The sequence below is a fragment of the Narcine bancroftii genome, chromosome 2 (genome assembly GCF_036971445.1).
Source record: "Narcine bancroftii isolate sNarBan1 chromosome 2, sNarBan1.hap1, whole genome shotgun sequence".
Classification (NCBI taxonomy): Eukaryota; Metazoa; Chordata; class Chondrichthyes; order Torpediniformes; family Narcinidae; genus Narcine; species Narcine bancroftii.
Genome location: NC_091470.1, coordinates 174,089,135 through 174,106,218, shown reverse-complemented (window position 1 = coordinate 174,106,218; position 17,084 = coordinate 174,089,135). Strand labels below are relative to the sequence as shown.

The window sequence follows — 17,084 nt, the reverse complement described above, 5'->3', positions numbered from 1 at the left end:
CTGTCTAAGAGTCGCTTAAATAAATTTGGTGCTTGACATTTTGCTTCAAGAATTTAATAAGGAGCAAACCAACAAGACAGAGGTTCTGGGTTGTACCTGGAATGAAATCATCCCAAATTTACCCTCGTGATCTCAGTGGATTCAAGACCTGGCTCCAAGGCGTTGACATTCTTGTTCGACAACATATCCATAGCCAGGGCACGACTGGCTCTCGTTCAACATAGAGAATCCACGCGGAGCATTTTACAGAAGAACTTATTCCCTCTTCTGAATTTTCATCCCCATTTGATTTTTCAATTTGGGTTTGAAGAATTCACTGAATCATCAAAAGTGCATTTACTTCATTAAAAAGGAATGCTTTGAGGCAAGCAAGGGTGTTTGTCGAAGCTGGGGTCTCTAGTGCAGTACACAACAGTGCTGGAGAAACACACCAGGTACAGCAGTGTCCATAGGAAGAACAAGGCTTGAGACCTTCATCAGGAACATTGGAAGTCAGAGAGAAATTTGAATTTAAAAAGTTGGGGGGAGTAGAGGAGAGGAGCACAGGTAGGAAGTAATAGGTGGATGCAGGTGGGAGGGTAGAAGGGAAAGAAGCTGAGAAGTTGTAAGGAGAGGGCTCTCGTGGGAGTGGGGAACTGGAAAAAGGGAGGCAGAGGGGTGGGGAAAGAGAGAGAGACTGGGGAGGGGATTAGCAGAAATTGGAGGTCAGTGTTAATGCCATCTGTTTGGAGAGTGTCGAGATGAAAGATAAGGTGTTCCTCCAATTTGTGGGTAGCCTTGGTTAGGTTAGGTCTGAGGCAACGGATAGACATATTTGTGTGGCATTGGTGTGTGGAATTGAAACAAAGGTAGACCCCGACTTACGATGGGGTTCGATTCTGCGACTCGTATCATAAGGTGAAATGATCATTTGTTGGGGTTTACCTGCATAGGTAGGTTTATGCTCCACTCCTGGCAGGAGGCCGAGACGGCACCGGGTAACTTGGGGCAGCGGCGTCGTCTCGCAACCTACGTTGTGATTTGGAACGCATGCAGAGATTGCCGTGGCTCTCCCTCTTCAATCTCTCTCCCTCCCCAGCAACGGCAATCTGCACGTGTTCCAAATCCTGAAAAAACAGCATTGGGTCATCTCAGATGTCCTGTAATGGAAGACTTCATCCTGGGAGCAGGGGAATTGATAAGAATCCCTACAAGAGATAGAATGGGAACTGATATTGTCAAGGTAACTGTGAGATTTTTTGTAGAAGATGGCTGTGAATAGTTTGACTGCTGAGACCGAGAAAGGGGAGAGTGTGCCCCAAGATGGACCAAGTGAATTTGAAAGTTGGCAACACAGTGGATGAAGCTAACGGACTCATTGTCAGTACATGAGGCAGCATGAATGTAGTGTTTGAGGGTGAGGACAAGTTCTGTCAGGCGGAGGGGGAGTGGTGGTGGTGGGGATTGGTGGAGGGAGCCTCTTTGTTGCTGGGGAAGATGTGGCTGTACAGCCAGGGCTGAATAACATGGTCAATACTCCCATGCGTTGGCAATGTGGGTTGTTTAGAACAAGGAACTGTGTCTCTCCTTATGGCCTGTGGTGGGTCAGGGTTGATATCAGCAGCTCCTTCCCTTGTTAAAATTTTTTTTTCTGTCTCACTGAGACTGAGGGTGAAGTGTGAAATGGGTAGAGTTGGAACGTTTCTGAGTTATTGTATAATCCAATTGTCGGAGGCAGCGAATGCACACACGTGGAGTAGAGTGGCCAAAAGTAATCTGTGACAGGTCACTGGAGCACATTTAAAATCCATGTGATGCAGTCATTACAAGAGTGGAGTATCTGGTCCTGATTAACGCCATCTGTTTCCAATTATATGCAAAACATCTTGACGTGAAGCCACACATCACCTCAGAGAAAAGACTGCGGGACTGGTTGCCACAGGGTTGTGGATGGCCTGGCGAACACTGGTTCTGCTCCGGGAAAGGCTGCAGGGAGAAGGGAATTGAATGGCATGTAGTGAAGGTGTCGACTCACGCAGAGTATGGACTGGCCGCCACAGGGAGCTTCTGAACCGTGACGGCGGTTTCCGTGGCATTATCGCCAGATCAGTTGGGGGGATCTGCTTTGTCTCGTCCTCCACTGCAAGATCTCCTTCTGTCCAAGGCAAACTTGTTTTGAGAGAAGCAGAGGATTTCAGGAATGATACCAGGAAATGGTTTGCACATGAAGAATGTTTGTCAGCTCTCGGACTGTTCTTATTGGAGTACAGAAGGATGGGGGGTGGTGGGGGTCCCACATAGAGGCATTTTGAATGCTGAAAGGCCTGGACTGGGTAAATGTGGCAAGGATGTTTTCCATGAAAGGGCAATACTTCAGGATAAAAGGGCATCAATTTAAAACAGAGATGAGGACAAATTTCTGTAACCAGAGGGTCGTGAGTCAGGAATTTGTTACCACAGGTGGCTGTGGAAACGCGGTTGTTGGGTGGGTTTAAGGCAGAGAATGACTAGTCTGTAGTCTGGGCAATGTTACAGGGAGGAGACTGGGGAGTGGGTGTGTGTGTGTGTGTGTGTGTGTGTGTGTGTGTGTGTGTGTGTGTGTGTGTGTGTGTGTGTGTGTGTGTGTGTGTGTGTGTGTGTGAGAGAGAGGGAGAAGGGAAAATAGGAGTCAGGAAACTTTGCCTGGCATCCATTCCTGTGGGTAGAATGACTGTCTCCAAGATGGATAGATCTTCCCTTTGTTGGTTTCAGACTGAAGCTTCTCAGACTGATTTTGAGTAAGTAGCCTTTCTACCAATTGCTACGGCTGCTGAACGTATGGGCAGAGCTCCCCTGATCGCCTAGTAGGGATGCTTTACAGCGAAGGTTACCCATTTATTAACACTGCTATCCTGGGACCTCACTTGTCAAGATCCTGGTGGAGTTAAAGTAATTCTGAGGTTGAGTACAATACACAAACGTGCTGGCAAAACTCAGCAGGTCACGCAGTGTCCACAGAAAGTAAAGCGTGACCCAAGTTTCAGCCCTGAGCCCTTCGTCAAGGTGTGAACCTTGCCTACCTTCCTACCAGTCGTGACCGAGGGCCCAGGCCCGAAATATTGTGCACCCTTTACTTTCTATGGATGCTGCATGACCTGCTGAGTTTCTCCAGCATGTTTGTGTATTGCAAGATGCTAGTGTGTGGAGAGGAAAGAATGTCCCACAACATCATCTGATTGTCCCTCTGCGGTCATGCTGGAAGTTCAGGAACAGACAGCTATGTGAACGTTCAGACCTTTAACCTTCATAAATGGGTGGATTTAGAGTGGCTTTCACGCACATGTGTTGGATCTCAACAACGCTTTGTGCACACACTTGGCATCAAAGGCAGATCCAGCTGTTAGAACTGATTATTAAAGAAAGAGCAGCCAGGGGAGATTAAATGTGGGATTCATTCGGGTTGATAATGCCAGGCCAGATTGTTTGTGTTCTGGGATTGAAGTTATCCAGCTGTGGTTTCTCTGCTGTTTGACAGCAGCCTTGCACATAGTCTAATGTGGATCACACCATCTCTTCCACTCCTGTATGAGCCAAGTGCAGGCTCCAAGCAGAGCGGTGAAAGGCCAAAGGAATAATTACATTCTGAATGAACACAGGCCCCTTTCAACCGCCATACGTTCTGTTATTATTTTCAGATGATTCAGTCGGTTTATGTTCTATTTAATTGGTAAAATTTGGGGCAATTTGGGCAGAACGGGGGGGGGGGGGAATTCAGGGTTTTGACCTGGGAGGGTGGATAAAATTGACAGCAAGGAAGAGATCATTAAGGCCAGTCGGACCTGGCCCATAATTGTAGACTACCGAATCCCTAGTAACGTTCACCCCCACTGTACTCCCAACCCCAGTCTGGCAGCTCTGCAATCTCCTGGAGAGTCAGAAATGAGAGAGAAAATCTCCTCCGGCACATCCCATCTGAACCGGAAACTTGAAAGAGCTGGACTGACACAAAATGCTGCAGGCACCTTTGTTGAAAGAACAAAGGCTCATTCCTGATCCACCAGGACTGCTGGCTCACCAACCCCCGCCAGAATTACCCCCCACACCCCCCCCCCCCCCCCCACTCCTGCACTCAGCCTGTTAGAAGCACGAACACTACAATGCAGAAACAGCCCCTCATTGCTGAACCATTATTCTGCCTAGTCCTGCTGACCTGCCACCGGTCCATAGCCCAAAATACCCATCCCATCATATACATGTCCACTGTTGAAATCAAGCCTACAATTACCCCTTCAGTGTGCTCTCACCACTCTCTGTGTGAAGGACTTCCCACTAAACACCCTTAACCCATGTCCTCCAGATCTGCTGGTTCCACGGTCTGAATCGAGGGAGTAGCTCATGTTTGGTCTCTGCCCGGTACCTATGTCCCTCTCCCTCCATCCGAAAGCTGTTCATGCTCAGATTGAATTCCTGCTTTTTATTTTAATTTTAGACAAACAACATAGTAACAGGCCCATGCTGCCCAAATACCCTAATTAACCTACAACCTCACTATGTATTGAAGGATAGGATGAAACCCACACAGACACAGGGAGAACGTACAAACTCCTTACAGACAATGTGGGATTCGAACCCCCAGTTGCTGGTGCTGTAACAGTGTTGCGGTAACTGCGCCATCCCCCAACATTTTCTGCAAAGGTCATTGAGACACTGGACAGGAGGAAGCTGGTCAGCCCACCGTCCCCTTGCTGGCTCTGGGTGTCTCTGGCTGGGTGTTCCGGGCTTGAAGATGAATCAGCACACTTGGTGGTCGAAGGGGAAAGTGCATGCTCTGACTCTCCTCCTCCAGCCCGATGCAACTCTTTGAGGTGGCGACTGGTGACCAGAGCCAGGCATGCCAGAGCGGGGACATTCTGAATTTATTCTGAAATTTATCCTCTAAAAAACAACTTGCCAGCCCCAGTGCTCCATGGGGGCCCCACAAAAGGAGTCCATGCAGTCTCAAAGCTGTCACCATGGCAACTTCTATCACTTGTTGCAAGCAAATTCCTGGTCAGACGTGATGGCCCTGGTATGTACAACCCAATGCAGTGGGGAGAGGGCAGCATGCCAGGGAGCTACACCAGCATGGGATTTCAACAAGGAAGTCTTCAGATGCTGATGTCATGCTCAATGCACAAATGTGCTGGAGAGACTCAGAAGGTCATGCACTATCCTTGGGAAGTAAAGAGTATCCAATGTTTCGACAACCAGGTTCCTGATAAAGGGCCCAGGCTCGAAACCTAGGTTACCCGTGTCCTGCTGTGTGACCTGCTGAGTTTCTCCAGCACTTCTGGGCATTGCAGGTACACCAGCATGTGCTGTTGCCAGACGTTCAGGGTTTGGGGCTGATGTGGAAGTAGTTATTGCAGGAAATGTTCCCATTTGTTTGTATCTCTGCCTTCTTTACGGTTCCAGACTAATACACGGTAAGAAATTGGCCAGAATCAGGATTTATTGTGATGAACACATCATGAAATTCAGTGTTTGCGGCAGCGTCACAAGGCAAATGTTCATATTATAACCATCTTACAACATTACTATAAAAAAATAAAAATAATAATGCATGAAAAGTGAGGCAGTGACTTTGGTTTATTGGTTATTATTCAGGAATCTGATGGCAGCAGGGAAGAAGCTGTCCTTGTGTCGCTGAGAGCTCGTCTTTAGGCTCCTCTACCTTTTCCCTGATGGTGGCAGAGTGAAAAGGGCATGGCCTGAGTGGTGGGGGTCTTTGAGGATAGAGGCTGCTTTTTTAAGACACCACTTCATGTCAATGTCCTCGATGGTGTGAAGTCTGGTGCCTGTGATGTCGCAGGCCAAGTTAACAACCCTCTCAAGTTTATTCTTGTCCTGAGAGTTGGTCCCTCTGTACCAGGCAGTGATGCAACCAGCCAGAATGTTTTCTACGGTACACCTGTAGAAGTTTACGAAGGTTTTCGGTGACGTACCAAATCTCCTCAAACATCTCACCAAGTATAGCTGCTGGTGAGCCTTCTTTGTGGCTTTCTTCTGTCTTTCTTCAGACTTGCTGAGAAGACCAGGTCTGAGTCGAAGGCGTGTGAGCAGCTCTGGGTATTTTATGCACAGTTAGCTTCAGGTTGGGTGATGGTCTTGACCTGAATGGGGTGAGCATAGGGCCAGCTCTGGGTGCAGTCCCCTGTTGGCTAATTGCCCAGGTGGACAACTGTAGCCTTGCCCTTTCGATCTGCTCCTGTTTGAGCTGATGGGAAAGAAGTCACTCTGTGGATTGGGCTTGAAGGTAGTGGTTCTTATTGATGCCCTGCTCTGGTGTACTCCACGGAAGTTAATCTATGAGTCCCTTTCACACTGGCACTTAAAGGTGGGAATTAACTGGTAATTTATCGGTTCACCTGCCAGTGTGAACGCTCCCAACCCAGTATGTGGGGGAGGGGGGTGTCCAAATCCACCCAGGAATTAACTGCCTAGGGAGGTAGTATCAAAGCCGATCTGTTTAGAATCGGCTCCAGTGTGAACAGGTGACCCGGTTGGTACGCCTGGTCCTATTAATGATGTGAGAAGAAGTACTTGCATGTGTGGGAGGTTTCTAAACTGGCTGGGAATGGAAAGACACAGCAGAGAACAATGTTAACTAGCATATGGAAAGAGTGCAGAATGAGAACAACAGGAACTTGTCAGCTTGACTACAAGCAGATCACATGCTGTTCATCAAATTGAACATTTGTGGTATGGAGCAATAACAAAATCCTCAGTTACTTTTAGCAGTTCTAACAGTTGGGTGGCAAGATACCATTTTTGCGCATATTTCCCTGTCAGTGTGACTTTGCCCTCCTCGTATATGTTAACCCCGTTACCACTTTCCCACTGCGTTCAGATTCCTTGCTTTTGAGACCCATCAAATCTGTTTATCACACCTACACAAACCCCCACATACCCCACCTGAACAGTGAGGGCTTGAGGTTGGGTGTTTGTAATCTTATAGAACAAAGCATTCACTGCCTGCGCGCACATAATACGTCACTCAGCTACGCTCATCTCTGTGATACTGGGTTGGTAATGTGAAAGGATGCAAGGAAACGTATTTTCTTGCTCCAGTATTTAAAAAAGGCCCGTTCACACACCAATTTAGTGGGTTGCCAATGGGAAAAGGCCTAATATGACTGACAAAGCAATTCCCGCCTGCATTCCAGGAATGTTCAGAATCCGTGGAGCAAGGTGGTGGATGTAACCCATCCACTGTCAGTTTTCCACATGGTTGTTGTTGTCAGAGTACATGAGTACAACCCTGAGATTCTTTTTCCTGTACGTTGACTTCTCCAGTTTCTGCTAGCCTACTTTCCCATCTCCCTCCCTTCCCTTTCCCTTCTTTCCTCCAGCTCTCCACCTCTTCTATCACCATTCACAGAGCCTTCCCCCACTCCCCTGTTTGCTGGTGTGCCCTTCCTCCCTCATCCATTTATTACCTCCTGTCTGTGGGACTGTGCTCCTCCACCTCCTCCACCTCCCCCCCACCACCCCCCCACCATTGTGTTTAGGACATTTTCCATACCTTGATGAAGGGCTCAAGCCTGAAATATTGGTTATGTATCTTGCTATATAAGGTGTACTAGTTGACCTGCTGAGTTTCTCCAGCATTGTGTTTTGGACTTCAACTACGGTGTTTTATTTCAGACAGAATTTCTACTAGTTTCAGATTATCCCTTATCAATCTGATAATTTGTCTCAAAACCTTTGATAGGGTCTCACAAGTTACTTGTAAGTTACATTGGGTTGCATTGTTCATTTGGCTTGGTTTCAAGGTTAATTATAAGATGTTAATTTGTCCCATTAGAAGAATGATTACTGTTCCTCTTTGTCCATTGTGGCAAAAAGTATCTTGACATTCCTCGTGTGATGCTGTCTCCACCTGACAATCTGTGTGGATTTTCAAGATAATTAGTTCAATCTCTTGTTCTGTCTGTGGGGCATTTCAACAGGACACAGTTTAATATATGGAAGAGTTCTCCAGTAACTGTGTTGTATTCCTTCTTTGGCTTGGCTTCGCTGATGAAGATTTATGGAGGGGTAATGTCCACGTCAGCTGCAGGCTCGTTTGTGGCTGACAAGTCCGATGCGGGACAGGCAGACACGGTTGCAGCGGTTGCAAGGGAAAATTGGTGGGTTGGGGTTGGGTGTTGGGTTTTTCCTCCTTTGTCTTTTGTCAGTGAGGTGGGCTCTGCGGTCTTCTTCAAAGGAGATTGCTGCCCGCCGAACTGTGAGGCGCCAAGATGCACGGTTGGAGGCGATATCAGCCCACTGGCTGTGGTCAATGTGGCAGGCACCAAGAGATTTCTTTAGGCAGTCCTTGTACCTCTTCTTTGGTATTCAATGGGACACAATTAGCATAGTGACAGCTTGTAACCTTTGTAGACCAGTATGTGATCGGATTTATTTCTGACCTCTAAGTGATATACTTATAAACTTTTACAGGTCAAGACAGAAAAGACATCAAAAATATGATATATATAAACCCTACCCTACTCTATTTAAAAAAAAGAAAACTAACCAAAAAAAAAATCTGGACAGCTGATCAGGAGGGTTACATAAATTTTGTAGCTTTTGATTCAAACTGTGAATCAAAAAACAAAGGTAAGACTTTGTCTCATCTGGAAGAGTGAGTACATCTAATTACATTTAAAGACATTTACATCAAATGAAAATAAGACATAAAAGTCAAATACATGAAACCTAATTTTTTCTAAACTTCAACAGAGAGAACCATTGAAACACTGTCGGAGGTGTAGAGTACTTCCACTTGAATAAGATCGCGCTTTTAGCCAACAATGTAGAGAAGGCCACAACCCCATTATACAGGTTCTGAAAAACTCCCGATGTCTGGTTCAATAAACCCAAAAAAGAGCAGTAATTGGATTGGGTCGTAACTCCACCTGAAATACAGTTGAAAAGATATTAAACATGTCTTTCCAATAGATTTCTAAGGATGCACAAGACCAAAACATATGTGTTGATGTAGCAGGTAGGGTTAACATTAAAAAAGATACAGGCCAATTTATCTTTGGACACGTGAACATGATGCATCACTCTGAATTGGATTAATGAATGTCGGGCACATATTGAAGATACATTCACCAGTTTAAGAATCTTGCCCCATAAATCCTCCAAGAAGGGTCTTGCAAATTCCAATTCCCAAGCCGTTTAATCTTGTTGTGAAGTACTGGACAGTGAATATATATTATCTATTATCATTTTTATTTCAATTAAATTACATCAGTAGTTTCAGGCCAGTCTCTCTGCACCCAGTTTTTTTCTCAAGTTGACTGCAGTAAGTAAGAATTTTGATGAATACGTACACTGTCCGATGGGCATGTGGCTAATCAGTAGCATGTGAGAAGGGTGGTGATTGCAGGGATGGTCATGATACCAGACCAGCAGGCAGATCCCTGAACTCCCATTCTCCCCTCCACCTCCACCGTCCAAAACATTATCTGGGGAACTTGAATTCAAGCTAGCAAATAAAAACAATTCTGGGATTAAAAAAACCAGAAGGCTGGTCTCAGTGGTGGTTATCGGAACATTTGGAAAAGCTTGGCTGGTTTATGAATGCCATTTGAGGCTGGTTCATCTGGGGCTCCCAACCCACCATTGCTGAATTATTTAACTGCCTCCATTCAGGGCAATGAGGGACAGGCAGTAAATGCTGGCGTCGTTCATATCCTAATGAATACAAGAAAGCAGTTTGAGCCTGCCCTCATTAACTGGATTTCAACAGTTTGCAACGCTTGAACTTGAAAGATGTGTATTTTTATAAACACTATTAGAACTGATAGATTCGGGTGGGTCCTCCCCAGGCAAACTTCTGGCAGAATGAGGCTGGCATCACAGCAGAAAAAACTAATTGACCTGTGGAATACTTCATCCCTGTGAAGCGTTAATTCTCTGAGGTCTGTGTTCAGCACAAGGACACTGACAGCCTGGTGCACAAACACAACATGAGTCTTTTTGTGTTTATCTGCACGTAAGGCTTGCTTCCATGCCATTTTACATTGAGGAAGTCCCTGCTTTGCATTGATGTTCTGTGGCTTCAGCTTCTGGAAGTAGGCCAGGGTTTTCCTCACGTCCTGGGTTAATCTCTGCTGCATCATATGTTGCTTCGGTATGCTGAGAGGGGGTTCTTCCCAGAGCCGTCTAGCCGGTCAACTCTTAATGTGCATGGAGACCGACAGCATGGTGACAGGCCATTTTGGCCCATGAACCTGTGCCGCCAAGTTACACCCAACTGACATTTTGAAGGGTGGGAGGAAACCCATGCAGGCACGGTGAAAAAGTACAAACTCTTTACAGACACTGCACGATTCATACCTGGGTCCTGCTCATTGGCATTGTAACAGCGTTGCACTAACCGCTACACTTTACATTCATACAAAGTAGGGGAACAAGACCACCGTTACAGAGGACAGGGTTCCATTGAAAAGATCAATTCATACATAGTATGAGCATGGGAACATTGTTGTGGGCTTCATTCAGAAGCCTGATGGCTGCGGGAAAGAAAATGTCTTGTAAACTGTTGGGGTACGATTTAACTCTCTTGAGCCTTCTCAACGGGAAAAGAAGTGTCCGGGCCTTGATGGGTCCTTTCAGCTTGTCGACTGCCTCTCCGTGGAATCCATGGGGTGGGGGAGGGAAGGTTTGGGTGATGTTCTCAGCTGTGTTATCCACCTTCTGTCGCAGAGAAGCTCCCGCCCCACCCTGTGATGCATCCAGCTATGATGCGTGCAGTGGAGCATCTGTAGGAAGTTATTCAGGGACAAGGAGGACATGGTGAATGAGAGGAATTAGAAGCGTTGATGAACTTAGTCGTCTCATCTATGTAGTTGGCCCAGGTCAGATCTCTGGAAATGTTTGCTCCCAGAAACTTGAAGCGATCACTTTAGCACCATTAATGTGGACAGGGGAGAGGGCTTATTCCTTAGTTCTACCGACGTGAGAGATGTTAAGGCCAGATGACATCTTTCCTCTACTCTTGTCTTGTCATTGCTTGATTAGGAGGTGTCATCAGATGACTTAAAAATGGAGTTGGACATTGTTTGGCTCTGCATTCGTGGGTACAGAGAGAGTGTAGTTGAAGAATGCTGGTGTTAAGTGATTGTGAAGGAGATGTTCCCCAATTTCTAAGGGTCCTGTTGTGGGGGGCACTGAGGTCTGGATCCAGCAGTGTGGGGATAGAGTTTGTTGGGGAGGGTGGTATGGAAGATAGTGCTATCATCAATGGACAGTTGGTGGTGCTATTGTCTGACAGGTGTCTTTGGTGTCCAGCTGTTCCAGGACCAGGGCCTATTCGGATGGTGGACAAATTAAAGGGATGCAGGACTGAGGTCAGCCATGACTTGCATCTTAGTGCATGACGCTGGTTGATTCACGAGCCACCGGGTAGTAGGCCTGTTCTTGTGTTCTGTTCACCTCTGTCGTGACGTTGGTCTGCCCAGGATGTCAGGACTCAACCTGGGACTCGGTCGGTCTTGATTGGTCATTCTTTGCAAGTTCACAACTTCACTCTCCAGAAGGCCACCCTGACTGTGGGTTCAGAGAGACTGTGGGTGCTGCAGAGAAACTGTTGGGTTCAGAGTGCTGCAGAGAAACTGTTGGTTCAGAGTGCTGCAGAGAGACCGTGGGTGGTGCAGAGGGACTGTGGGTGGTGTAGAGAGACTGTGGGTGGTGCAGAGAGACTGGGTGGTGCAGAGAGACTGGGTGCTGCAGAGAAACTGGGTGCTGCAGAGAAACTGGGTGCTGCAGAGAGACAGTGGGTTGTGGAGAGAAACGGTGGGTGGTGTAGAGAGATTGTGGGTGGTGCAGAGACGATGGGTGGTGTAGAGAGATTGTGGGTGGTGCAGAGGAACAGTGGGTGGTGTAGAGAGATTGTGAGTGGTGCAGAGGGACGGTGGGTGCTGCCGAGAGACTGTGGGCGGTGCCGAGAGACTGTGGGCAGTGCAGAGGGACAGTTGATGGTGCAGAGCAGTATGGGTGCAAGGGAACTGTGGGCACAGAGTGGCTGGGTGTCGAGTGATGTGTGTGCAGCAGTGTTTGTCTGTCGCTTGTGACCAAAGTGCCACAACTGAGTGTTGAAGCTGGTCCATTGTTCACCATCTGGGAGAATCAGAGAATCCAAACAATGCGACACGGAAATAGGCCATTCTGCCCATTTGACCCATGTTAGTGCCATCATTTTATATCAAGAGCCTGTCCAAGCCTTTTCAGTGGGGATTTTACCATGGAATGAGTGGAAAGGTTCACCTATACCGCCTCTCACTCTGGGACCCTGTTTATTGACCTGCTCCTCATTGAATCATTAGCTGTCCTTTCACCACCTTGTAATGTCCCTTCTGGCTTCCTTTGTTCTGCGTGGAGTTGCGTTGTTGCAAATACAGTAAAAATCCCTGGTATCTGACATCCAAGGGGATTGATAGATGCTGTAGAAGTGAATTTTCTGGTTGCTTGAGGTTGCGCATTGCGTTATTGGCCGACTAACAGCAAGGTGCGCCAATTTTAAATTTCCGAGTTTTTTACCTAATTTAGTTTCAGTGGGTTATTTTTGCCAGTTGCTGAGGTTGCCGGGATAACAGGGATTTTAATGTATTACTAAGAATTGGTAGCCCAGGCATTCAAACCAAGTTATTGACTGTAAAACTGGGGCATTGTAATCATTGCGTTAAATGGCAGAATGTAAAAGAGCCTGTAAATAACATGACTTCCTGTTGGAGAGAGCTTCGATTACATGTTTCGCTTGACTTCTGTGCACTCAATGTGTGATGGGCATGGTGTCAGTCTAAAAATGGCCCTTTCTTCCCTTTCGCCTGCAGACTGTAAATGCATCAAAGGTTTTGGATGAAGTCTCTATCCCAGTGGATTCGGAGTTGGACCTGACTCACCTGAGGCATAAGAGGTTCCTGGAAGAATCCGATGATGAGGACTTTGGCGTGTCTGCTGGTAAGTGTGCATTGGAACAGGAATGACTGTGTAAATGGGCTGGGTGCAGGGCAGAAATTCTCGGAATAATCTTAAATTATTGTCAATCATTGGACAATAAAATAACAGAAGGTGCATAAGGTGGGCTGGACTTATCTGAGGTGGCCATTCCACCCAAAGCTGAGGGCAGAGGCCTCAAAGTGGAATTAATGTCACTGTTTTGTTGTGTTCTGCAGAGGGGAGCGCTGATTTAGAAGACGGCAGCACAGTGGACTTCACAATTCAATTTCCAGACAGTGGCATTCAGAAAACTGGTAAGAATTGCGTGGGATGGTCTGGAACCCCTCTGTTAGAAACTCTGCAAACCGCACACTGTACTCATGACGGGAGAACAGTCTAGTCCTGTTTACGTTGCATTCCATGTAAACTAATTGTGGGTGTCATCGTGTGCTGATGTCAGGTACACAGTTCCAGTATGTAGTCAGTGGAGATCTGCTTTCTGAAGTTGTGTGATTAGAATCAGTTTTGGCAATATCCTCAGTGGCAGCCAAAGCTGAGCTTGCTCCTTGAGATCAACACCCGCATCCACCAGCATCTGTACTGTTCTGTAGGGGAGGAATGTAGAGCGCCTCCTTTCTCACAACCGAGGGCCCAGACAACAGTAACAACTTGAACTTTAGAGGTGATTTGTGTCTTTTGAAGGTCACGCTGAGATTGTTGATGCCTATTAAACTCTGCACGCTCTCCGTTTCTCTGCGTATATAATAAGCACGTGTGATGTCAAGCTGCTGCTCTGTCAGTCCCTGTGAAAACGCCTTCAGATTTTGCATGAAGCTCAATCTTCCACAGATGAAATCCTCCATGGAGATGACTAGTAATTTGCGAGGTCTCTTGATCTCCACAAACTGGCCGTCCCACAGTCTTCTTTCTTCCTGCATTGCTTTATATTCCACATACCTTTGGAAATATTCACTGTTGCAGCTGCGCTCAAGGGTTTGCATGCAAGGCTCCACAGTCGACAGTCTACAGCCGAGGTTCTCAACCCTTTTCTTTCCACTCACATCCCACCTTAAATAATCCCTTACAGACTGCAGAAGGTCTATGGAATTCAATCTTTGCTCTATCAAGTGCACTGTTTGACTTGCTGAGTTACTCTCGCATTGTGTTTTCTTGATGCCTGCAGAATTTTGAGTTTTGCTCAGATACTTTGAGCCCAATTTAAGCAATGCTGCAGACAATGTTGTCAGTAGAGGAAAGGGAGACCCCCCTCCCCCAATGATCTTCTTCTTCCCTGGTGATTCTCTGTATTGACTGATGCTTTGCAGCTCCTTTTCCACACAATGATGCAGCCAAGGCAGGATGCTCTCAGTAAAATGTTGTCAACCTTGCCTTCCTCAGCCTCCTACACCTTCCTGAAGTCGCTAGTCCTTCCTTGTTTTCTTCAGCGAGCATTCATCCCCAAACAAGGGCACTTCGGTGGATTGACATGCCACACCCCCCTTGCTGGTGGCCTGGTTGTGGGTAAACTGGCTGTTATTTTAATTTGACCATTTCTTGGCTGTATCGCAGTTGAGTCCTCTTCAGAAGGAGCTCTTGGTAGGGGGTGAGCTGGTATTTGTTGCTTCATTTCGTCTGAGACCTTGGGCCATTCAGCCTGACTCTCTCCTGGCCTTTTTCCTCACTGCTGCTTTGATGGGAAAACCTTGATCCAATTCTCTGAAATTCCTCTTCCAAGCAATCTTTGGGATCTTACTCTTCAGATCATCTTCCTCCTCCTTCTGAAAGCAGCCTTGGAGTGTGGCCATCTAAATCCCAGTGGAAACGTTGGAAAATGACGCAGTGTAGGAGAAAGGTCCCAGCAAGCAGCTCACACGTGTCTTTTGTCATGTACACTGAGGTACAGCGAGAAAGTTTATTTAGAGAGAAATTTAGCTTGTTAACCCAAACATAGCACAATAATTAAAACCCAGTAAAGAGCAACAGAAAAAAGATCAGTTGGAGCACAGGAAAGACAACATTATTTTACTTGTGGTGGTGGTGGGGGGAGGAGGGGGGTCCTTCAGGAAACTGATTACAGTGGGAAAGAAACTCTCCTTGAATCCGGTGGTGCATGGTCTGACACTTGTGAATCTTTGGGAGGGGAGGAGGAGGGTGAAAATGGATGGGATGAGCTCATTACCATGTTAGCTACTCTACTGAGGGAGTCAAAAGACGCGAGGTGATCGGGAGATTGACATGCCAGCAAAAATTCCTGTGGGCCAGGCGTGGCATGAGCCTGCTGGAGGCGCAGGATGCACTGTTCACCTCTGGAAATCGATCAGTCGATCACACAGGAGCAGGACGAGCTGAGGGACTCTTCCGAAATGGAGATTTGTCAGGGCTGCGTGTCTCGGAATAATTTTAAACAATTTTTGTGATAAACATTGCACTGTGTGTCTGTGTTGTCCAAGTTTAGACTTGGCGAAATGATGCAGTTATTTCTACCTCAGCTGATGTATTTGAACAGCTGGTGTCAGAGCTACACCGAAAATGGAAGGTTTGCACAGGGAAGATCAAGATTTATCCACTAACATGGCTGTGTTAGTAACCATAATATCGAGACTTTGCTTTCAACCTTTCCTGACAAGTATTTTGAGTCTGTGACATAGAAGATCACAGGTTAGCAGCGACAGTAATAAAACTCTATCACCAAATATTGCTTACAGTCCTCCCAAAATAGAGAATCATTTCATTATACGAAGATAGACTGTAAGAGCAGACAAACTTATTTTTCTTGTGGTTTAATATACTCAGGATATCCAAGCGCCAAAAATCTCAATGTACTATGTAGGAATCGATGAGTATGTTTGGACATGAGCCTTCAAATAGTCAGTGCTACCCTTGCAAGTTGAAATACCCTTTTCTGGATCAAGCTCTTCAATTCACAAAACCATCTGAAAAAAGTCTCAAAGAGCATCTGTTCAAGGTGTGAAACCTTAATGGATCTGTCCTCAACGAATTGGAGTTCTGCTTCAACGTAGTTGCAGCAAGAGCTGTCTTGTGAAATGTTTTCATACAGGCTGGTGATTGTAATTAACCCTCGATGCCTGAGAACATAAGAAATAGGAGCAGGAGTCGGCCATTTGGCCTGTCGAGCCTGCTCCGCCATTCAATGAGATCAGGGCTGATCTGATGATAGGCTCATCTCCGCCGACCTGCCTTTACCCCATATCCCTTAATTCCCCTACTATGTAAAAATCTATCCTTTCTTCTTTGGCTTGGCTTCGCGGAAGAAGATTTATGGAGGGGTATGTCCATGTCTGCTGCAGGCTCGTTGGTGACTGACAAGTCCGATGCGGGACAGGCAGGCACGGTTGCAACGGTTGCAAGGGAAAATTGGTTGGTTGGGGTTGGGTGTTGGGTTTTTCCTCCTTTGTCTTTTGTCAGTGAGGTGGGCTCTGCGGTCTTCTTCAAAGGAGGTTGCTGCCCGCCGAACTGTGAGGCGCCAAGATGCACGGTTGGAGGCGATATCAGCCCACTGGCGGTGGTCAATGTGGCAGGCACCAAGAGATTTCTTTAAGCAGTCCTTGTACCTCTTCTTTGGTGCACCTCTGTCTCGGTGGCCAGTGGAGAGCTCGACATGGAACACGATCTTGGGAAGGCGATGGTCCTCCATTCTGGAGACGTGACCCACCCAGCACGTTTGGGTCTTCAGTAGCATGGATTCAATGCTTGCGGACTCTGCCAGCTCGAGTACTTCGATGTTGGTGATGCAACCTTGTCTTAAATATATTTACTGAGGTCACCTTCACTGCTTCAGATTTACCACCTCTGAGAAAAGCAACTCCTCCTCATCTCCATCTACTAAACCTGAATCTAGAGGCCATGTCCCCTAATTCTGGACTCCCCCACCAATGGAAACAACATACCTACCTTTCCATGTCTTTCATATGTTTCTCATTCCAGCAAGTACAGTCCAACTCAATCTCTCCTCATAGGCTAACCCCTTCATCTCTGGAATCAACCTGGTGAATCTCCTCTTGACCGCCTCCAAAACCAGTAACATCCTTCCTCAAGGAAGGAGACCAGAATTGCACGCAGAACTCCAGGTGTGACCAGCTGCAGCAGATCCTCCATGAGGTGGCGCTGTGTGAGTGGAGTGCCGCAAGGAT

At 46.8% G+C, this 17,084-nt stretch overlaps 1 protein-coding gene across 5 annotated transcripts in view; it reads left to right on the top strand.

The window, feature by feature from the left end:
* hspg2 (heparan sulfate proteoglycan 2) overlaps positions 1–17,084 on the top strand; it is a 556,383-nt gene that overhangs the window by 110,716 nt on the left and 428,583 nt on the right. For all 5 annotated transcript variants that reach the window (XM_069919165.1, XM_069919159.1, XM_069919161.1 and 2 more), the window contains exons 2-3: positions 12,828–12,954; positions 13,170–13,247. In XM_069919165.1, coding sequence (XP_069775266.1) covers positions 12,828–12,954; positions 13,170–13,247 — 205 coding nt within the window. The remainder of the gene's footprint in view (positions 1–12,827; positions 12,955–13,169; positions 13,248–17,084) is intronic.